At 37.2% G+C, this 24,133-nt stretch overlaps 1 protein-coding gene across 28 annotated transcripts in view; it reads left to right on the top strand.

Moving 5' to 3' along the window:
* Positions 1–24,133, top strand: part of RBFOX1 (RNA binding fox-1 homolog 1) — a 1,110,759-nt gene that overhangs the window by 1,061,661 nt on the left and 24,965 nt on the right. For 25 of the 28 annotated variants that reach the window (XM_042037784.1, XM_042037778.1, XM_042037788.1 and 22 more), the window contains 3 exons: positions 1,644–1,776; positions 10,025–10,064; positions 18,256–18,320. In XM_042037784.1, coding sequence (XP_041893718.1) covers positions 1,644–1,776; positions 10,025–10,064; positions 18,256–18,320 — 238 coding nt within the window. The remainder of the gene's footprint in view (positions 1–1,643; positions 1,777–10,024; positions 10,065–18,255; positions 18,321–24,133) is intronic. The other 3 variants (XM_042037786.1, XM_042037785.1, XM_042037782.1) reach the window with 1 other exon arrangement.

The following is a 24,133-nucleotide window of genomic DNA, read 5'->3' as shown; positions in this document are numbered from 1 at the left end:
GCATCCAAATTTCACATATACATTGTATATGTTGTTTTTCCTTAAGAGAGATGTTTTCCAGTACAATTCCTTTAAGAATTCTTAAATGCAGTTGCTTGCAGATTATCAACAGAATATCAAGTTCTGCAAGTTCATCTCTCTGATTTTGACACATTCATTTCATATTCCTTATAAAATATGGTATTTGTACTTTCTGAGACAGATCTAATTTATTTGTATTGCCATAAGATTGGTTTATGTTGTATCACAGACATGTAAGTCTTAGCAGAATTACTGTGTAACCTTTTTGTCAGTGTGAGGGACCTAGCAAAGCCCCAAAGCTACAGCAGAAAGGCAGTAATAGAGAAATCACCATAATTACAGTGTTTGCCTTCACATGTTCAGCCAGAAAGGCCTAAAAGTTGTGAATTTTTTCATTTTCTTTTTTTCAAGGTTCAAGGCTTCTTTAAAATTTGATGCTCAATGAAGACTGAAATAAATGCATATTTCAGATTTGAATTTTTTTATACATCAGTATTTCCATTTGCTTGCTTTTTATTAGAGCTTTGCTAAGCAATGTTTGTTTCATTTCTTTATTTACATATTGAAAAAAAGAATTCAACACAGTGAAGTACATCTGATGTAAGCTGAGTGCCAACAGAGCTGGATTTGATTTTTATCTGTCTCACTGATGGATTCATTCAAGAAATACCTGTTGTAATGTTGACACGCAATATATGTACAAAGTACTGCTTAAAAAAACTGGCAGAGAAAGCAAAGTGGGAAATTTTGTTTGTTGTTTTGATGTTTTATTATTATTCGTTCAATTAAAAAGTTATCAAGAGATGTTTTACAGAACTTCTCAAGAGAGAAGTTTTACAGAACAAAAACCTCTAATACTGCATTAATGTTTGATTTCTTGATTTCAGTTTTTTGATTAAAATATTTTAAGTCTCACATGGAATGGTAATTAATGTTCACAGTTCCGATGACAATACTAAAATGTCTGAGTTAATTTCTTTGTTATATATTAAGTTATTTCTATTTGGTCTGAATATTACCTGGATTCAGATGTATTCCTAAAATATGCAAGTCTTGCCTTTGAAGGAATAAAAGGTACAGTTATGTACGTGGTGCAAGCCCAAAAAAAAGAGAAAAGAGAGGGAAAACTCTTTCCATTATTGCACAATTAAGAGCCAGTTCATAATCAACTCTTGAGCAAAAGCAAGGCTCTGTTCAATTGGCAAAACCAGTGGATAATTTAGATGACTTGAGGTCACCTAAGTCTCTAATGTCTCAGCCCCACTCAAAACAGGGCTGACTTTAGAAGACAGATCCAATAATGTGATGCAAGTATCTCTGACATTATAAATTTGAGCCTGAACTTGGACCTCAGGAGTCTCCTGGTAGCAGTGTTGGCTGAACCAGTCAACGCTCTTTTTAATAGTGTCTTCTGAGAAACTCCGATCCATATATGACACTGCCATCCAAATTCCCAGTTTGCTGCCTGCTGTTTGCATGCAGAGATTTGTGTGAAAAGATGACTTAAAAGACTTTGGCGACTCCCTCGTCCAGCTACAGGCAAGCTTTTCTATAACCACAACCCCACTGCTTGCTTCGGAACACGGACATCGCGCGTTAACCTCTGTTTTTTCCCTCTGCAGTGCCAGGATTTCCCTACCCTGCTGCGACTGCAGCTGCTGCGTACAGAGGTGCCCACCTACGAGGCCGAGGTCGCACAGTGTACAACACGTTCCGTGCAGCAGCTCCCCCTCCTCCCATTCCAGCCTACGGCGGGTAAGGAGCTCGGCTTCCCTCACCTCTGGCTCAGCATGGATCCCGGGAGCCTGGGCACGGTTCCCGGCCCTGCTGCATGCGGGTCGTGCCTGCCCGGCACCGGCGCCTCGCACAGCGGCTTGAAAAATGACTGTAATTTGTACTGCCATGCTTGGTGGCCTTAAGCATTTCAGATGTCACATATTGTTATGTAAATGCTCCTGCAAACGGAGCGCTCTGGAACAGAGAGATTGTTTCGGCTAAAGGTATATTTTTGATGATTGCAAACATCTGGTTATTAAGGAGGTTGGATCGAGTTAACTTCTTTTTCTTCAAATCGCCTGCTGAAAGTTCTCTGCACTCAAAAGCTTAGTGCTGTATTTATAGATATATATATATATTTTTTTTTTTTTTTAATTGCAGTTTGCTTAGTTTTTGTAGTTGCCATCTTCGCCATGATAGAAATCTGGGGTGCTTCTCTTAGGACCATGGGTTTTGTTTGCTTAAATAATGCCTTAAGATTTCACTGTCGGTGATCTGCATTTACTAAAACCAAGTAGTAAGGAACCAACTAAAGAACCAAGAAGAGGAGTTTATAGTATTAATTTCTAGAGACTCTATAATCTTCTTTATTTCAGAAGATTGTTTGGGTTTTATGTATATTTTTAGGGGAAAGGAAGAAGAAACAAATTCTCCTGAAGCACTGCAAAGGCTGTCACAGAAAGGCTTTGTATGCTGCATGTCATACTTAGAACCCCTAATAACACTGGCAAAAGATTTTCAGCTATTAAGAAATTGGAAAATCTGGAAAATCAAAAAACTTAGCAGATCCCAGGCCAGAGTAATATTTTGTCATAAAACCTTAAAGTTGTTTTGCCACTACCTCTCTACAGAGCTGCTGGATCTTTCTGGAAAGGCATCAGGAAGGGTTGGCACAGGCAGTGAGAGAAGGTGATCTGTCTGTCTCTCTCCCCCCCTCTTTATCTCTCCCTGCCCTCACTAAAATCCCATTCAGCAGCTCCTTGGCTCCCTTTGGGCTGAGTTTTCAGGGATATATAAGAAAGTCACGTTGACCATTCCTCATGTTGGGGAGTGATCATCTCAAAGAAATAAAGTGTTCTAAAAACTAGTATAAAAATGATGCCACAGAACCGGGTTATTTTGTAAAAGTGTATTCTGTGATTTCATTTGAGTGTTTTGTGTCGGTTATTAAGCAAAACAGTATTGCTTCTACTGGAGGAACAGACTCTTTTCTGAAGTTTGCCTGAGTAACCTTTGGGCAAGGATGGTGTCCCACCAAAGTTATCCTATAGTTGCCATACTCTCAGTTAGAGTCAGTCCAGGCATTTGTACATGGTGATGAAGGAAGCAAGCTTAGCATGCCCTGCATTCAGATTTCAATCAGAATTCCTCAGCTACCAAATGGATACTGCATCTAAAGAAAGCAGACTCTCCATCTCTACCTTGTTTAAAAATAAATTACTCAATTTGAACATAGAGTGCAATATGTAGTGAGATAACAAGGTGGGCCACTCAGTTTCATGATGCCATTAACATCACACCTTAGTTAAATACAAAGTCATAAAGGCATATAAGAAAATAATTACCAGCTGTGTGTGACAGTTTTTGGATTGGACAATATTTTTTGGTTAGTATTTGCAAAATGAGTAAATAGTTCCTTACTAATAAGTAACTTAAATTTGCCTTAATTTTAGAGGCTACACATGGGTGCTCTATGTGTATACATGTGTGGTACACACATTATTATAATTAGTTCAGTGACTCAGTAGAAAGAATTACATTTCCAAGTGTAGCACATATATATCCTCATGTAATGGTACTGCTGATTGTCAGCATCTTCAGCAGTAAGTTAGATGTGTAAGCACAGAGAACTCCTGCTGTAAGTCAGTACAGAAGTCTTGCAGTCAGGCCCAGCAGTGCTCCAACTTGAACTGGTTTCCAAGAGGTCAGCTCAGCACTCTCACACTCCTCTGCAGGGTGGTTTGACCGGTTGGCTGAAGCTCATTCCCTTCATGCTCGTGCCAAATCTGGCTTCAGAGGGAGCCGTGCATTGCACCGGTCACAGGTCCCATCACCTCATTGCTCTGATGGCTTCCAGCTGTCTGAGAGGAGCCCTTGCTAATCTAGGGCTCACCTTGCCAGAAAACATCATTTGAAACTGCAAAAGTTTGCAATGACTAAGCCCAGTCTTAATTCATGTAGGTCTTAGTTCAGATATTTAATTTTCTCCATCCACCTGTGCTTTACAGGAAGGCCCTGCTTTCTGAATTGCCCACTTTAGTAATTCATGGATCAGTATGGACATTATACATATCTCTGTTGCACTGATCCACAGCTGGGGTAATAAAGCTTTATTCTGCCATAATTTCTTTGGCCTGGCATATTAGATGTCATGTTGGTATCTTCACTGATACAAGAGTGTAACGTGGAATTTCTGTGTGATACTTTGTTCTCTGCTCAGCTATTCTGTCCTGTGACCCATCAAAGAAGCAGTAAGGAATTTCCATCAGAAAAAAAATCCTTAATCAATGAAAATAAATTGAGAATGTGGTTTTCAGTCACAACGTGAATAGAAGTCAAGGGAAATTACTGAGATAATAAAGAGATCACGGAGAATCAATCAGCTTAGAGAAGGAAGCAAACAACTTGGAATATCATTTGTTGATAAGAAAAATGGAATAAGTTTTGAATGCTCTTTTGCAATTAATTTAGTAGAAATTTCTTATTTTTCACTCAAGGAAGGAGCCCAGCCTTACAGTCAAGTAAACAGTTTCTTAAGTATTTTCAGTCATTAAAAAAAAAAAAAAAGACAATTATTTTCTCTAATGACAGATATAATTTTAATAATAAATTTACATTAAATTCCATCACTGTTTAGTTAGAAAAATATTTCTTTTCAAGAAGGAACCTATGTGTAGTTGCAAAATATAAAGCTGGAGATTGCAATGACCTTTGTTTACTTTTTTTTATTTCATTAACCTTAGATCTTGATCTAACCTCTAGGTCTTGTGGTCATAAGGCAGGATGAGTTATGGTGGTTCCTATTAAAAGGTGCCTTCTGCTGTGCCTCCCACTTACTGGGGAGCAGCAGGCAGGTTTGCTAGGTCTGACAGAAATTGTTGGGTATAACCATATTTAAGGCCATTTTTTCTTATAAATAAAAGAACAGCACATGTGCTTTAAAATGTGTCATTTAAAAATGGAATTACTGTTCATGAGACACATGGCACTACCCCAATAATTAATGGATCCTTTACTTCTGAGTGAGACATTTCACTAATTCCTTGAGATGTCATCTTGTTTATTAGCTCATGGAAAGTACTTCACTTTTAGCATCTGTGGCATCATCTCTAATGCCTTGAAATATGAGAATGCGCAGCTTACTTATAACTATGTGTAAGTAATGTATGTACCATAAAACCCCACTGACACTGAAATGAGGAGTAAAGCTTGGTTTGTGTGAGAATACTGAATGCTGAAATTTAGAGTTTGGAGGTCTACACTGCATGGAGAGCTTAAACTCAAATGATGCAGCAGGAGAGGGAAACAAGAGATCTTTAATCCGTTGTCAAGAAAACCCAGTGTCACAGTATATCAGGTAGTAGAGCAGTAGTAGGTAGCAGGAGTAGTGAAACTAATGAGAAGCCTTTCTGTTTCAGTATCCTTTGCCTTAAATTCTTCACACGTTTAGTGTGTGATGACTTTGTCTTCACATTTCCTGTCTGCTCCTTTCAGTTCTGATGAAGCTAACAGAGAATTACCTTTCAGTCTGTATCTCCTCCTCTGCTGTCTTTCCTGGGAAAGCAGGGGGAAGCAAGATGCTTTTTTCTGTTTGAAAAGAACAGTTAAAAAAAACCCCAAACCCAACCCTAAATAGAATTGAGAATTTGTGGGGAGTGTGGAGGAGAAATAACAGAGACTATTCAGAAACTTGTTCCCCTTGTTAAAATAAACATTCTCAAGTGCTACTTGCTAACTGATTCAAAATGAAAATACAGCTTTATTTTCCAACCCTTATTCTGAATTCTAAATTTAAGAAGATTAGTATGAGCTACTATATCTCCTCTGGTTGTTATGGGTTTTTCCCACTATATTTCCTTGGGCTCACGTAAACTTCCTCTTACTTAGGACTCTGTGTACGTGCAATTGTTGGAACAAAAAGTGGTTTTTGCCAGCACATATTGATTCATGTCTGCCAGCTTTGTTCTCTGCAGCAATGCCCTCAGTCAGTTTCCCAAAGCAGATGATTTAACTTGTCCATGGCAGAAAATGCTGAAACTGGAAAGGCAAGAAACTTGAATTAGAGAACATTTTAGAAAGTTGAAGCTGCCTCTTACAAGAGTTTCAATTCTATGTTTACAACACTTAAAACTGTGTTGTTAGAGTGTTGAAAGGTGTTGCTTTAATTCTGCCTTTGGTTTAAACAAGGCTGTAGTTGCATCTCTTCTATCATTTGTCTCATGAAGGCCTTAGATTGAAGGGTTCGTGTAAAAGGTGATTTCCAGACCAAGAGCTGGACAGTGTAGGACAGTGAGGGTGACCCTCCCAGCAATCAGAAAACAGAGAACTCTTGTTCCTTGGCTGCTTTCTTGTAGTTGTTCTTGAGAGGTGATGGTGAACTGTGACGGTTCCTGTGCCAAGGAAGCACATCAGGGGTGTGATGCCCATTTGTTCCCCTGAATCCATCGCTCTGGATGGGCTTAAGGTTGGGTGCATTGCCCTGTGCAGGATGTGTGTGGCTGAGGGCCATGGACCCTCAGCTGCTGGGAAGTTACTCAGCTAAGGTTTGTTCAATCAAGAGACTGTCTTTTTATGTCATTGATAGATTATTCAACTCAATCCTTTTGAAAGATGAGGACAGAAAAATGATAATGAAGACAAATGTAGCTCTCCCAGGATATTGTAAAGGTGGAATCTAAACTAGTGAAGAGTTCATGTTAATATAGTTACAAAAAGTGATTATAGGACACAGAGACTTAAATAAAGGAGCTAAACCCATGAAAGTCAGATGAATAATACTTGGTGAGGAAAGAGTTTCCTATTCAGGGAAAAATAATTTCAGGAAATGATTGCCATTATTTAGATGCACATATTGCCATTATTTAGATGCACATATTATTTAGATGCACATTTTCTTATTAAATCAAGATTTCTCACTTCTCTGAGTTTTCCTTAGCACAATAAGATAATAAAATACATCTGAATAAGTCCCCCAAATTTGTTGTTCTTTTAATGCCTCCAGGAAGTGCATTAACATATCCATTCCTTGGGTGAAGTAATTCAGATTTCAGTGATGTGGCTATTTGAAAACACTGTGTTGTTTTACAAGGAGCACAAGATTTACCTCTCTACCAAAATAATTTTTTAAATATAAAGTGTAAAAGGAGCTGTTGTAAGATGGGTCCCTGTGTGATGCCTTCAGTCTCTTCCCATGCTCAAGACATTTTTTTTCTGCCTAGAGCTTCAGAGAGAAAAGGGGGATATAAGCCAAGCAAATTAAACCAAATTAACAAAAAAAAAATCCTTGGAAACTTACACACTAAAGGAAGGAAAAGCAAAACATAGTTCTTGGTGGTTTACACTTTGTCCTTCTCCTGAAGGGTGCTGTTAGAATATACATTTGACTCCCCTGGTAAGATTTGGTCAGGAATCAATGAATGACAAGGACGCTGAATAGAGGAAATATTCTCTGAAAAACCTATGGAAGTGTGAAGAATTACTTTTCCTTAAAGTTCAGGAGAAGCAGAAGGGTTTTTATTTATTATCACTGTCATAATACAAGATCATGTGGAGGAAATAAGATAAAATCAGCTGATATTTTTTTGTAGTGCAAGTCCAGGGACTCATTTGCCTGATTGTCACTTCATCTTAATATTGGCCGTGTTTAATGATGGAGTTATGCATATATGTCTCATTTTAGTGATGGGCACATTTTTCAGCATAGTGTTTATGAAGTGGTTTCATTTAGAACTCAAAATAAGTTTCTGTCTGTACATGACTGGAAGGAAGACTGAGGTGGATGAATGAACCTGTCCAAGATTACAACCAGCTGCACCTAGGAATGAAAAATTTATCAGTCCCTATTCATCTTTGCTGTATATCCACAGATCACCAAGAGGAGGAAGAAAAAAGTTTCCCTTTCTACACATGCTCTCTCAAAAACATTATTTTCTGAATAGCAATATTTAGTAGCAATTCGGAGTAGGATGTTTAAATGTACAGTGATGGGTTGACCTCGGCTGGCTGCCAGACCCTCACCCAGCTGTGCTCTCCTTCCCCCTTCTCAAGAGTGCAGGGGAAGAAAGGAGGCTGGAAAATCTCCTGGGTTCAGATAAAGACAGGGACATTTTTTGCCAACTGCCATCATGGGCAAAACAGACTTGACTTGCAAAATGAATTTATTTCCTACTGAAATGCAGTTAGATGGTTATAAACAGAGGTAGAACCTAAAACACCTTCCCCCAACTCCTCCCCCATCTCCAGCAGGAGTGGCACAGGGATATGAGGACCCGAGGGTTGTGGCTGTGGGGCCTTCATCTCCAGTAAACTCAGCATTCTTTTTATGTCATCTCATCCAAGTCCTTCCATGCTGTTCATGATTGTGTGCTCCTTCCTCACAGTCGTGTGGAATGCTTTATTTCTTACGTGCACACAGGTAAAGAAAAACATGGAGTGTTTTAAAATAATCAGAGCATCCAAACCAAAACCAAAATGAAGGTACACTGCAGTGTAAATAACAGGCTCTCTGCAAGCTGCCAGTGTAGACCAGGTTTTGCGTATTTTGCTCTGCAGACATAGTAAATTGGAAAATATGTGGCTAAAGGTCTGACCCTACTGAAACAAATGGCAGACACTCCACTTTAAGTGGAGCTGAGTTTTCACCCATTATTATTCCATAGCAAACTTTTATCATCAGTGTGGTTTTATCCATGTTGCTGTGTGCATGTATGCATATTTGATTTTCTCAAGTGACTCTGACTTGACACATACCAGCTCAGCCCTGTGGGGTTTGGTCATTGACCTTAATAGATCACTTATATTTCTGACATGAAAATTCTTGTTGGAATTGCAAAATGGTTTAGGCTAGAAACTTGGTAATAACTATTATTCCTAGATAAAAGTATTCCGAAATTGAGAATATTGTTGCAAAAAAACCCTATTGTGTGCTCTCATATTTAGCTCTTGAAACAGCTTGGGTTGATTCCGGTATTGGAAATACAAATCTTAAGTTGCAGAATTGCCAAATGGATGTAAAATTGTAGGAATGACCTAATGGGTGTAATTGGTAGGCCACTGTTGTGCAGTTCCAGTTTTATTTAGTGTAATCATTTAAGCTGTCTTTGTCATACTGTGTCATTTATCTTGAAGGGTTTAGAATCTTTCACTGTTTGCACTGATGATTGATCTTAGCTGAAATGAGACCAGCTCTGGGTGAACTGGTAGCAGCAACATTACCACATTTTTTTGTGAGGAGTAGTAGTAATGTATCCAACCAACCAAAACAGGGGAGCTCAGAACCACTGGCATGTTTGCCAAAGCTGTAAAATGCTCAAGTAGGCAAAGTTAATATTTTTTTTCGTAAGAATAGCACCATGAAATTCTCAACAGATCTGCTGTCACTACTGGAAATGTGCATCGAGCCAACAATGCAGTACCTATGGATTCTCTCACCTCTGTGTACACTGAATATTGAGATTTGACCTAGTGGGTAGAACAACACCAGCATAATTATTTCACCCACTCCTCTCACTAGTTCAATTTAGGCAGTGTTTTGTTTGCCATCTAGGTAATGAGAAGTAACCCTTTATTTCAGAGGGTCAGCATAATTGTAGGACAAGAAAGTAGTACTTCAAGAGTCAGCTTTTTGCTAAGGTATTGAAACTGGATGTAGGATTGGCCCACTGAAAATTTTTATAGGAAAGAAAAAAACGCTGTCAATATGTGGTTTCTTAAAACTAAAAACGGGGGAAGAAAAACGCCCCCAAACTTTATCAAAAGTCTTTTCCAATCCTGCCATGCTTTGCCTTCCTTTGACTAAGCATTTGGCATACTTGATAAGATGATGTATTTGTTACAGGTTCACTTCTGATAATTATTACCAACCTCCTTAACCAATGTGAAGAGTGCCTTCCTTCCCCCTCCCCTCTGTTCTTGTGAGAGACTAACCTCAGCTGTGCAGGGGTTGGTGGCATTTGCATGTGGAAATGCACTAATATGGATGTTTTTCTTTGTGTGTGCATCCTTGCAGTGTTGTATACCAGGATGGATTTTATGGTGCAGACATTTATGTAAGTATTCATTGATGTGCATGCTGTCCTTGTACATTACCAGAGTCATTCTTTTTACAAGTTTGCTGCCTAGCTTGACTCTGTTTTGTCTATTTACCATCCCTTGCCTGTCAGAAAGAATTGAGAAGAATATCTCTCACATTGGAAGACCTTTCTGTTCATTACATCTATCATTGTTCAGTGGAGCTGAATTAACTCTTCAATCAAATGCTGAATGAATGCAAAAAGATGTGAAAAATGTGTGTGCGTGTGTGGAGGGGCGTCTCCCTTCATAATTGAAGTTCAAAGAAAATATAAAGCAAAGCAGAAACATTCTTTTGCAAATCCCCACAAGCTCTTTTTTAAAAAAATCAAGGCAAGCTGAATATTGTGAATACTTGAAGTATGAAAGTACTTCATGGAGAGATACAGGTTTCCCAAATCCAGACAACACTGGGTATATATAGGTGCCATGGTGATAGTAGAGCTTAATGGCTTAGTAAGTTTAAGATATGGCAATTTATTGTCTGCAATCTGAGTAGACTTCCAAAAATTGCACTTCTAAAATTCAGTAGTTTCAGTTTAAAGGAGATGGGTAGAGATTTTTCACAATACAAGTGGATAATTTATTAGGAAAGATTCATAGTCCTGGACCCATCGTACCTAATTGTTCACCAATTTAATTTTAAATAATGCTTTTACAAGTTTTTGCCTTTTTTTTTTCATGCTTCATACATTATTTTTTCTTGCCAACTTTTTATCTTGAGGGTACAAAAGGAGGCTTCATATGTCTGAGTATGCAACAGGTTTCAGGGGGTTGAGGCTAAATTTCACTCTTCTAAAATAATTAAGTGTTATACCTTATGTATAGATGTAAAAATATTTCGCTGGTAGTAAGCAATATTTTACTTTTGTTATTATTTTAATAAGGGAATCTGGTCCTAAGTTACGTCTTTGTTTCACCAGACAGCTTTCTGTAACCTACTTGTACAGTCTCAGTTGAGATAAAATGAGACAGATGAGTTGAAATTTGTAGGAATATTAAAAATTAAATAGGCAATGCTAGGAAACATCCCTTGTGATCATTATCAGGAATCTTCTAGAACTATTCCCAAGGGAACAGATTTTTGTTAGCAAGTTTTATGTAAAGAAGGAAAACAATTTGAATTTATGGATGAAGCAGGTTTTGTTTTTCTGATGGAGATGGAAAGGCCAATCCTCATCTGAAAATTCATTTGTGCAGCTTAAAAACATATTTAAAATAAATTAGCAAGGGTAAAGTCCTCTCCCTGTGTACTCAGTGCTGTTGTCAGTAAGGTATTGTTTACAACACAAGAATCACCCACTGGCCAAAGGTTTGCTCAAGCCAAGTAAGTGGCTCTAATCTCACCCAAACCTGTTGCTGCACAATTTTGGAGCTGCATGGGACACATGTTACAGTGTGGAATTTCTTCAAGTGTGGCTTCCAATTTTCATGTTTCTTCAAGCTGTCCAAAGAGTTTGACTACCATTTTGCTCAGTTTACCAACCCAGAAATCTGCAGGGCAAGAAGACATCTTTCTCAGGAGGACTCAGTGGGAGAGAATAGGTGGGAACTAAATGTTACTGGAGGATTTTGTAGGTTTGGAACCCACTGCTGCTGAAAGCCAGGAACATCTCTTTGGTGACTGACAATATTATTTTTAAGTGGCCTCACGCCCTCTCACAGACCTTAACATTTTGTTTCCAAATGGAGGGTGATTTCAATGAGAAATATACTGAATAAATTCCTAATCCTATAGCATCAGTTTTGTTGTCTGCAATAGTTGTGTGCATTAGGAAATGGAATAACTACACTGCTTTTCACCAGTTGCAGCTTTGTATTTCTGATTGCATATCTTAGTTCTCTTAATGCAACAGAATGTTTATAGCAGATGACAATTAAAACACTCTTCTGGAAATTTAATTTCTTTATAATATACAAATCTTTTTATTTTATAAATAATTTTTCTTCACATTTGTGCCTTCTTTCATATAAAGCATTTGCAGGAGAGGGAGTGAGAGATAGAAAGAACTGGCATAAATCAAGTGAAACCTTAGAATTCACAGTGTATTAGTTCTTAGTGTAGCAGTTTCCAGCAGACCGAGTTATTTATTAAATCCCAATTGTTTATGACATAGTTCTACTTGGCTTTTCATTTTAAGTGCAAAGCTGAAGCTCTGTGAAATGACAAATGCTCTGTGAAAAAAGGAGAAAAAACATTTAAACGATGTAGGGTTTAATAGTAGATTGGAGAGAAAGAAGCCTTAGAAATACCACAGAAAGCAAAACAAGAGGCACACAGTAGTGAAAAGTCAGATCAAAAATATTCATTAATGGGTATATCAGAGTGGGTTTCATCCTTCTCTGATTGCATTGAGAAACAATAGAAATATGGACTGTGCTATTCTTTGCATAACTTGGGATCAACAGAGCCTTTGGTGAGAGAAACCATAGATTTAGGGGAAAGGAGGGAGGGGAGATACAGAAAGATACTGGCTGGGTAAAAACTGCAGGGTGAACCAAGAACAGCAAATATCCAGAGCTGCTCAATACTAACCAGTGGAATAGAAGAGATTACATATATAAAAACGGGTGGAAAGTACAGTCTAAAGTGAAAAATCAACAGCCATGATTCTAGATGTAATATAATATATTCTATATTTCGTATAATTCCATATGGAATGTAATAATCCTTCTGAAATAGCTGAGCTATTGAATTCCCTTTAAAATGTGCCTTTGAGTAGGAAAAATAAAGGAGATTATTAGGAAGTAAAGAAGACCTTTTAAAATTAAGTATTGATTCACTAAGAGAAAAAGTCATTAAAAGAGAATTAAAGTTGCCTGCCAGCAAATATAGAAGTTCTTAGATGAAGATTGACACCTGTGAAAATAAGAAAATACATTCCACAAAATGAAGCAAAAAATAGTAACAGTCTCAGAAATATGCAGTTAGAATAATAGCTCTACACTTTTGCTCTGCTTTATCTTAAATCTGTTCCCTTTTTTTCATTGCCATTGTCATAAAGAATGTTTTCAGAATGTGTCAGTCATCAATCCACACCTAAAATGTGGCTCGGAAGGCTCGGAAACACAAGAACCTTCCACACCCTGTCACCACCAGCTTCAGAAGAACCTGGGTAATGGTTTAACCATGGCCATTAGTCAGTCCTGCTGCTCACAGCAAGGTTTTCCAAACTTCCCAGGATTCTGGACCTGGGATACTGCAGCTGGAGAGAATCCATGGTAAAATAGACAAGTATAGGTTTAAAACTTTGGTTCTGCTTTTTTTATTTTATTTTATATTTTTTTTCTTTTCTCTTTTTTTTTTTTAATGCTGCTGGGCAAGAATAAGGCAGATTTTTGTGGTCAGGGGTATGGAATGAGACTATTTCCTAATAGCTATTGCCATCACCTTTAGCTCAAAGCTAGGATGGAATTGGGGATGGAGGATATATTTGTTTCCCAAGGGAAAAGCCAAGGTAATTACCTAAGCAACATTCCCCTGAGGTAGAAGTCCCTCAAAGCCATCAGGTCCCCTAAAAGGCATTACTGTTCTGATGTGAAAAGCAAGGATATGCAGATAGCACTGAAGCTTTTGTTTCAGGACCCAAGGATTTTTTGTGTTTTAGCTGAATGGAAGGGTGTGCCATTTCCTGTGACTCACAGAAACAGAGCAAGTGGAGAAATGACTTTGCCAAGGGCAAAAGGGTCCCCAGGGAGCAGTGGGTTGTTCTTTCCACTGCTCTGTGTGCTGGAACACTCCATGATACCCTTTAAAAAGTTTGGATAGGTAGGGATGAAATGTCTTTTCATCTCATCTTTGTGATACAAACAGTACCTTCAAAAAGGTACCAGACCAGTCCTGGTGATTGTATTTGGCTGGAATTAATGCAGGTGGTGCCTGGATATTTTACCAAGAGTTTCTGTGAGGCAGAAGCTACCTCTGGGAACACGATACAGAAATGCCCCAAAGGTTGCACACAGGCCTGTTCTGGCATTTGAGCCTGCACAAATTGGGGGTGGATTGATTTCTTTTTAATTCTCTCAGTCCAAGTTTTACTCGGTGGGCAGAACAAATGCTGTTTAAATCTCAACAGCATGTGAGTGGAGGAAAAGGAACTGACAACTTCTATATTCTGCAGCTCTGGGTGTAATTCTTGTAATTTTTAATACCATTCTTCTATTTGTATTTAATAAGGCAGGTCTAATTCTCAATACTAGAGAAGGTTTGGAACCTTGATTAATTTATGTTCACAAAATACTCTGAGATCCTTGAGTGAAAGGAAGTATAGGAGGTATAAATTGAGGAAAATTAACTCTCAACATTCATATGAGATATTAAATATGTAGCTAATAGAAAAAAAATAACAAAAAATACTCATCATTTAGAGTCACTTTGTGTGTCAGTACATCTGAGATCACGAGAAAAACATAATTTGGCTGTTTTATGAGGAGGTGCACACATGTGTACGTGGTTTTGTGATCTCTAGATTCTGTCTGGGTAAGTTTTTTGTGAAAGTTAGCCTTACTGTAGATATACACACTTTATTTTAAAATTCAGTTGTATTTAGTTTTCTGTTCATTTCCATTTTATCATCTTGTTCAAAATGTGTGTGATTTTGTTCTAAAATTAAGATTTCTCTACAAGAATCAGCAACTAATTTCTGACAGACCCCACTACTATTTTTCTGTTTGCCTGAGCCAGAGATGTATAAAACATTGAGAGGAAAATTCTAATGAATTTCTCTGGGGAATTTGCCTAAATTCCTTCCTTACATCTTTCTTTCCATCCTTCCTTCCTCATTCAAATCATTCCATTTCTGTTTCTTTATAGAGCAGTGTTGCAGGAGCCTGTGTATGGCAATAAGTTACCACAGGTATGACACCCACTGATGGAAAAACATCACCATGCCAAATGTAGACTCATGTAAAATCATACTGATACTCGAATAATTATGAGAGAAAATGGATTCTGTTTGAATGGCAAATTGAGAGAAAATGGCAAAAACAGTCCACCAGTTGCATTTTATTTTCCAGATTCAGTTGCAAAGTCTCAGAGTGATACTATTAGTTTTTAAAACTAAAGCTGCTGTAACACTGTTTGATCATTGTTCTGGAAGTAGCAAATATGGGAGCACAGATAAGGCAGTAGCATTTTTTCCTTATAGTATCTGAATTTATTATTTTCAAAATAATATGCAAAGCATAAAAGTCAGGTACTTTCTGCCTGAATATAAATATAAGGGAAAAAAAGAATTCCTAAAACATTTCTAATATATAGGAGCTGAAAATTGTTATTTTTATGTAATTATTACATAATTTTGTTCTAAGTATTTTATTTTGCAATATAGTCTAAAGCATGGGGATAAATATATAATGTTACTCAAGAGATGTATATGTAGTGAAGATTACTGGTGTATTCTTAATCTAAAATACTAGCCAAATTCAAAATCAGACAAAAATTGTCAAGTAGCTCTTGTCACAGAAGTTCAGTTCAGGGGTTTGAAGCAGATTCCCACCTCAATTCCCAATGTAAAGTGTACCTCCAAGTTTCTTCCAGCAGAAGAAAATCAAAAATCACCTGAAGTAATTGAAGTAAAACAATGAGAAAACTTAGTAAAACACCAAAACTGCAGAATACAAACCCCATAAAAATAATTTGCTTAAGCATATATTAACATGTAATTTATGCTAGTTTATTTTAAAATGATGAATTCATGACATGGGATGGTAGGAAATTAGGTTTTCCCTGATAACCAAACACATCCTGCTTTTTTAGTTCTCCAGCGATTTCAGGTAAATTCAATGCCATCAATCTCTTTTTATTTGTATTGCTTTATACTCATTCTTGCCAGGGCTCTCATAAATGTCAGACTGATTGCTGAATCCAAAACATCTTAATAAAGCTCAGAGTCAAGCTTCCCTGTTCAGCAGAAATTCTTTGAAAGCAAATCAAAATGTAAGCATAAAAGGAATGTAGCTCTTATGTTTAGGGAGCAAGAAAGGGTCTCTCCTCACACACTGACCAATTTTTGGTGATAGTAAAATAAAGGATAGAAAACCAATCCTCACGGAGCCCACCAGATTTCAGATCTGCTGCTGTGGGAACAGCCTGTCTCCTTTTTCTCCCATTCAGAACTGCTTGTGGTGGCCTGTTCTCAATCCCATACCATGGTGGGAGCTGTTACATGCAGAGTTGGATTGACTTGGAGTGGCTCTCACTTTTAAGTCAGGGGTTTTAGGAGTGAACATCAGGACAAACAAAGGAGTTGGACACCCTGGTGAACAGAACCGTGTCAAACTGCAGATCTGCCACACATTGCCGGGACTGGATCACGAAAACAAGTTCAGTATCAGGGGGAAAAAAAGAAAAAAAAGGGAAATAAAGGTGTCCTATTTAGCCCTCAAAAACCAGGAGGGGAGAACAGATAAATTACTATCATCTCTCACCTCTCTTCCATTGACACAGGCCAGCCCAAGTGTGCAGTTTGAATTTATCTCCTCTCAGCCTCGCTGGCTATTGGCTTAGTTTGTACCTGGTGACATTATTTGGTATCTGAAGGCCTGAATGTACATATCTGCAGCAATGTGTGCCTGTTCTGCATTTCTGACAGTGATAGCCTTCTGCTGGTTTATGAAAACCAAAGGGTCTGAAATGAGAAGGTGCTTTGTCTCACTGCCTCTGTGTGCACAGAGGAGCAGAGGAGAGGGCACGAGGGGCATTAGGAGATGCTTATTCCTGCCTGATCCCAGGGCTTGTGTGACACAATTGCTGCTGGCAGGGAGCTGGCCAGGAGCAGAAAGGGACATGTCCTGTTCTCTGTGTGAGCACTTGAAAAAAAATCAGAAAGAATGTTCTTCAAATAAGCTGACAATTCAAAGCCTGGAGTTTCTAATGAGCTGTCAGCGTATGTAAAACTTGTGTTTATTCTTAGGGTGATGTGGCAATTGTCAGCTGAACGATTGATTTCCAAACCCAACCTGCTTCAAATCTTCAAACCCACAAAGGTTTACATGTGGTAGGGATGAAAGCCATTCTGCCAAGCAAAGTGGTAGAAGGGGAAATAGCTTGTGAAAGTAGTTCAGATTGCTTTTCTGAAAAGAGCGAATTTCTATTTGCAAAATCAAAATAGAAAACCCACAAAAGTTACTGCAGTAAAAATGTTCTACTGTTACAGTAAAGGCTGACACATTGTGGCCTATTCTTCCTGCTTCAGCACAATATCTTGGGTGCATGCAGCCTTCCAAAAAAAAAAAAAAAAAAAAAAAAAAAAAAATCAATCCATTAAAGCGAACACTTCAGCAAAAGAGTGAATTTTATTCAAAGCTGAGTGAGCTGATACCATCTTATTCAGCTCTTTGTTAGGGAGGGGGTAGGTGGGGAAGGCACCACAGCAGCCCTCTGTCCCAGAGGGTGCTGGGGGGGAGAATTCTAATTGGGACGTAAATCGTGTTTGTGTTATCAGCGGGCCTGGGCTGGGCTTGTTAATTGGCATGCTGAAATCATTTGGAAATGGTTGATATAACACCGTGGTCCATTGAACAGGAAGCTCTGCTGTTTTCACAGTTTGATAATCAATGCATCACTGCACTCAATTCCTTTCCAATGTGTGTTTGTTTGTCCTGTTTGCTTAATTGAACAGCTGGAATTACTGTTACATACAACTGAATGTTAATTCATGGAAGAAGAGAATTTTGCTTCTTCATTATAATTTTATGTATAAAGTGGAAACCTATGTAACATTAAGTGTTAATTGAGTGCACAAATTCATAGGTTTAATCAACCAGGGATGATAAATCATATTTTGTACAAAAAAGAGAATTGATTATTAGCTGAGTTTGTCTTTTAAGTTCAGCATTGCTTTGTGAATATGCATACACTTTGTTCATAAGAACAATTGCTGCTTGAAAACTTGGAGAAGAATACAGTATTGTCTTGTAAAAAAAGCTTACACTGATCAATATAGTTCATTGCTTTCTCCTGATCTCTGGGACAAATCTTAGAATGTTTGTGGTGCTAGATTTTGCTTAACAATTCACCGAAATATTTCCTTAACATTCCACTGCAGTATTTCCTATGCATTTAATTGAACTGCAGCATGACTGTACTCTTTCAGTTGTTGTCAAATGTTGCAAAATGTGATTTAAAGTGCCACAGCAATGCAGTTAGAACCTGAGTTTGTGTTTCAGGGTGGTTATGCTGCCTACCGGTATGCCCAGCCTGCCACTGCCACTGCAGCTGCCTACAGTGACAGGTAAGACCTCTTTTCCTGCTCAGAAATATTTGACCAGTGGAAGTTGAAGATGATTCTATAAATTTGCCTTGTTGAAGTCTCAAAGCTGTCTTGTTGCTCTGCAGATAATTGTGATCTCTAAAGCAGGCTGTTTTATGATAATCCATGAATAGCCATAAATTGAGAGACTTTAGGCCTTAATTGAGAATCAGGCATGAGATGTGCACATTCCCAAGCTGTAGATCATTCAGTTAACGTCTGTGACCCTTGTACAATGTAGATAAATAAATGTACAGATTCATGATGGTCTGCTACTAAGGATCATTATTTGTCTTAGGAGTATTATTTCAGCTGATTTAGAACCTTGAAAGTATTGAGTGCCCTCAATTCTCATTGACATTGTTTTAGTCAGTGGAAATTGAGAAGGAACTGTGTCTAAGCCTGAAATATCCAATGCAAACCAGTATTTTTTTCCATTTGCTTTCTTCCCAGGCATTTGATTTTTTTCAGTACTTGAAAAAAAAAAATTATTTTTCTTTTGCTCTGTATTTTTATCCTCAAAATGTAAACCACATTTGGTGGAAACAATATCAGGAGTGGAAGATTATTAAATTCAGCACACATCCAAAGACTTAACTTTTATCAACTAAGAGCGATGTCACATATATTAATGTGTCTTCCTGCAAGATGACCGTTGGAACCCCTTGGAAGTCAATGTCTAAATTGCTGTTGACTTCAGTAGGAACAGGATTTTATCAAATTGCATAAAATTAAGTCTTTGCAGTGTGTGGGCATGATTTTGTAATGAGAAGGAGGATTATCCAACGTTTCCTTCATAAACTGTACCCTTAAAATCTATTCTATCTTTAATGTTCTTCAAGTCCTTGAGGAGTTTTCCCTTGTAAAGGGAGGGTGTATATGGTGACAGAGACACACATATAATTTGCTGCACGATGGCAGTGAGAAGTAAGGTCACGCTTCTCAATACCTGATACAAGAAAATTTTCCCTTGGACTCATGGAAATTATTTCTTAAGTCTTAAATACATATTGAAAAATTTCTTGAAATGCTAAATTAGACAGTGTTATAAATGCTTCTGTTTCTTAAAGAAATCAAGAGATTAAGAAATTCTAGTGCACAATTTCTTAGATTGAAGCGCTGTTCATGGATTCTGTATTTTTAGAACCAAGTCCCATGGTATGAATGTTACAATGCTATGCATGCATATTTGCCTTTCAAGTGCTTATTCTGGGTAATGAAGATACATTTTTTAAAGTTATGTGAATAAAGTAATTTGCATGTATGGCTGAGGCATGCTGTGTCAGACAGGTAAGCAAGCTACTTTTTATTGATTTTGGGTCAGTAATATCAACTAGATCTGTGCTGTGTGCACTTTGTTGGCAATGTACTATTTCTACTTAGGAGAACCTGCACAGGTGAAGTGCTACTCAGTAGTTTCATTTCATTTCCACAAAGGTTTGTCAGCATGTCGCAGCTCTAGGGTTTTTCTGTGAGCTTGTAACGCAAAACAACTGCTTCTAAAAGCCTACTAAACCAAAAGGACAAAATTATAAATAACCTCCTGTGGCCAGCCAGGTTTTGCCAGCTATCTCTCAGGTGTCCCTGGATCATTCTATAGGCTGTTTATTTCTATTAATTAAACCTATGCATTACATAGAGAAACTGAACAGTATCAAGCTGACTTTTAAATGCTTTACTTATGAATTGATGTACCTTCTCATAAGCCAGATCAAAGGCTGTGAGATAAAATATCACTTGGGCACATATTCTGCTATGGGCAGAGAGTCAACATCACAAAGAGTTATGCTGCCAAAAAGGTAAAGGATTTGTTTAGGAAGATAGTGCTCTTAAATGCTGTAATGGAAGCTGGAGATGGCATCAGTAGTAATGCAGTTGTTACAATCCTTAATTATTTTTTTTTAAAAATTGTCTAATTTTCAGATACACTTTGTGTATAATTAGAATCACAATAACCTGTCTTTGCTTGCATAATTTTAGATATCTTAAATGCATTTCATATCTTTTGGATTTTTTTTTAATTTAGCTTCTCTTTTTAAATGTGGTTAACCCTCATCTTCGATCTGCTTCCCCCAAATGAATAAGGTTTCTTGTCTTAATTACAAATCTCATAACTGAATTTCTTTACGAGAGAATCCCAAAACTAGCATAGAGAACAAAACAAATAACAATCTGCTCAAACATTTCTTTGCATGTGGGAAACTTTGTGCAAACATGGATACCTCTGATTACTCACAACTACAGTTTGTTTAATTTGATTAACTTTTTGTTCATTTTTAAACAAATTTAACTTAGCTACTTTTGTGAAATTCCTAATATTGAAAGTGCTGAAATATACATCAGTACAACTGCTTGTATCTTTTTTTCTCAGTGTAATGATTGATCATCTGCTCTCCACTCATAACACTGAAGATTCCATATCTCTTTATACACTTACTTAGTGTTCATATGAGGCCCTATTTAATTTAATTACACATGAACTGTATTTACTGTTTGTGTAAAAAATGATGCCCAGTAAGTGAGGACCGCTGAGTATTTACTATTGAAGCAGTGATATATCATGGAAATAATACTTCATACTAACTTAACAAATAAGAAAAGCGTGATTTTTTGGTCACCACTCATATCCGTTATGAATGGCAATGTTCCATATTTGAAATGCTTCTTAAGTCAGGAGATGGAAAGAGGAAATCTTTAGATTGGAGACATCTTTTGGTAAATTAAAAATAAAGGTTAACAGAAAGATTTGGGACTCCAGAATCAATAGACCAAGTCGATTGATAATGATTACTGTGAGAGGGCTCTATTGTGAAGAAATGCAATGGTATCCTTGTTTGTCACAGTTGGAAATATTGCTGGAAATAGGCGAGGAACAGAAATACAGGGGAGAATCAGGTGGCAAGGAAATACCATTAAACCAATCAATGTAAACCCCTAAGTATTTGTCAGGACAGATCACGTACTCCTAAACCCAATTTCACAATAGAGGTAGGCCTGGCAGATCTCTCCAGTCATTTCTTAGGATCATAAAACAAGAACAACAAAGAAACAGGTACATTTTGTTTTATTTATGAAGCAATGCAATCACTGGATACAACTTCAAAAAAATTCAGAATTCAATTTTTATATTGTGTGATCTGTCATATACTAGATTGCACTTACAGATTGGAAGGTCTTTGCAGAAGTGGATCAAAAAAAGCTATGTTTAACTTGCCAAGATTTAAAATATTTCTGATAAGTTTTCCAATCAGTGTAAGTCCTAAAAGGGGACCTACTGGTCTATATATGTTCTTCATCATTCTGGAACTTGCCTGGCAAACTCTCTAAACTGAGCATATTTGGGAAAGATAATTGTAAAGATGTACAAAAGACACTAAATCACATGTCAATAAAATGTTTGTACAGCTGTTATTCATCTTTCATGCAATATTTAAAAAAATAAATAAATAAAAATAGTTGTTAGAGTTCTATCTAAGTCTGAAGTAAGAGAAACTAGCAAGGTCATCCAGTTTTGTGTTCCTGAGGTAGAAGGAGTCGAAGCATGGCAGTGGGGCGTATTGTCATTTTGTCATTGCATGTTCACTTGGTGTTGCTGGTATGTCTGTAATGCTGTACTGGATTTGACAGATCCATCACATAGCTCAGTGAATGGCTTGCTTGAATTAAGCCTATGGGCAGACTTATTCACATTGATTGGCTATTGGTTTTGTGTTTTATGATTTGATTATTGCATCTTTGATCGGAGTAAGAGAAATGTTCCTTTTGCGCATATTAACATTGTCAGCGATATTTATGCAAGTGTGTCTGGGAGTGCAATGAGCAGAGCCCTGACAGGAGGAAGGCAGCCCTGTCTGAAAGGCAGAGTCGTCCCCCTTGTGCTGCTTGCTGTCCCTGTGCAGGGCCGAGCTGTGTTTATACATGGATGGCGGTGGATCCATATATACACACACGTTCCCCATCCATCACGTGCACACACACACACACACACACAGGGATGCTGCTCTGAGCACCATTCCCTTCCTATACACAGGGCCAAATTTAAACCTCACTCCAAACTATGGAAAGATTCCCAATGACCTCTTTGTTGTCTGGATTAAATCCCTTATCACTGGAAGCTGACTTTTTTTTACCTTTTTTTTATTTTTTTAATAAAATAAGGCATATTCCAAAGTATTTTGCAAATAACACTTTGTAGTAAAAAATAATTTTGTTGGTTTTTTTTTTTTTTCCTCCCACTATCAGTTTGTGTTACATGTTCTGTGGTTATACCTAGGGTTTTATGAAATTGGAGAGAGAAGGTTTTGTCATGTGGAAATTATGTATCTTCCAGATCTGAAATCTTACTCCTGATAAAATCCTGATATTCTAATAGTTTACATTTTTAGCATGTCTGTGTGAAGCATTCAGTTTTTTCAAAGCAGTAGTGTCTACAGAGATAGTTCAATATATTTTTCAGTTCTCTTTGGGCAAATACTTGAGAGTAATACTTGATATTTGTGCTTAGGTTATCCTAAAATAGCATAGGTACAGATTTGATTTAATTGTAAACATGTTTATTAAAGAATGAAAATTTAGAATGAGCAGTAAAAAACCACAAAATATAAAATGTGAGCTTCTGTAGCTGGAGAGGGTTTTTTATTATATTGTGGACTATAATATCTTCTATTTTATGATTAAACAATGAAAACCACTATAGTTTTATTCAAATTATTTTCTCTTATTGAAGATTACTAGAGATATATACTAAAAATTAAGGTTTTGATTGCATATAAAATATAATAGTATCTTGCCAGAATTTAATTTTCCATTAAATAATTTTATAGAAGCATAAATTTTTTAAAATCTAGTACTTCATTCATTTCATGATAGTACTTTCTAAGATTAAGGAGACAGAGCTTCTCTACACAGTTTTAGTTTCTAAAGGAATCAGGTTGTAAGAGGAAAAAAATTAGAATATAGTGGTAACTTTTTGACTCCCAGTCAGAACCTTCAAACATTTGTGTATTTTGCTATCCCAGTGGAATCTTGAGAAATGGAAAGGTTTGGGGGATGATCCCGAGGGAAGAACTGTACAGCCCATATTCTAGGCTACTCCATCTTTGACAATGAAAAGGCTCAGTTAACACCTTGACCAGGTACAGAGGCTGTTTAGCTTTTGTAGCAGCAGTAGTTGAGAATATATTTAACACTTCTTCTGCAAATGCTTAGCTTTGATGTGGTGATGCTTCATTGGTCTAGTTTGTTTTTTTCTCCTGGACAATCCTGTATGGTAGCTAAAGCGTCTTTATTCCCTATTATTGCAAATAAAAATCAAATTATTGGCTTGGCTGTTACAGAGAGGTAGTGGATTTGGCCATCTACCTGTTAGAACTTTATGCCTGTATGATCTCTGGCAAACTAGAGGATCACTGGCATTATGTTAATATTTCATAATCCATTTTCATCCCAGTTCATTCACAATTTTGGGGATGACTGGAGTATATGACTCATAGTATAACCATAGCAGTACCTTTTAGTGAAGAGTTGGAAAGTAAAAGTGGGTGAATATGAATAAAGGAAATGTTATAGGGGAAAAAAAAATAAAAATCAAAGTGTTTGAAATTCCATGAGCAGGGACTTTAATGTAGTACATTTTGACAGGAATTTCCTGAAATGAAAATAAGTTGTATAGAGTACCTTCCAATAATTGAAGCATGGTTCATTCTAAAATATTGCAGGTACAACATTTTTGTTGTACAAATACAGTGAAATCACATTAACGTAGGAAAACATTGCAAACAATTACATTTCATAAA

This window comes from Corvus kubaryi, unplaced genomic scaffold (genome assembly GCF_017639235.1).
Source record: "Corvus kubaryi isolate FWS band 111438036 unplaced genomic scaffold, C.kubaryi_AGA036_p1.0 37387, whole genome shotgun sequence".
NCBI lineage: Eukaryota > Metazoa > Chordata > Aves > Passeriformes > Corvidae > Corvus > Corvus kubaryi.
The sequence above is the reverse complement of the archived record's forward strand: the minus strand, read 5'-3'. Positions and strand labels throughout refer to the sequence as shown.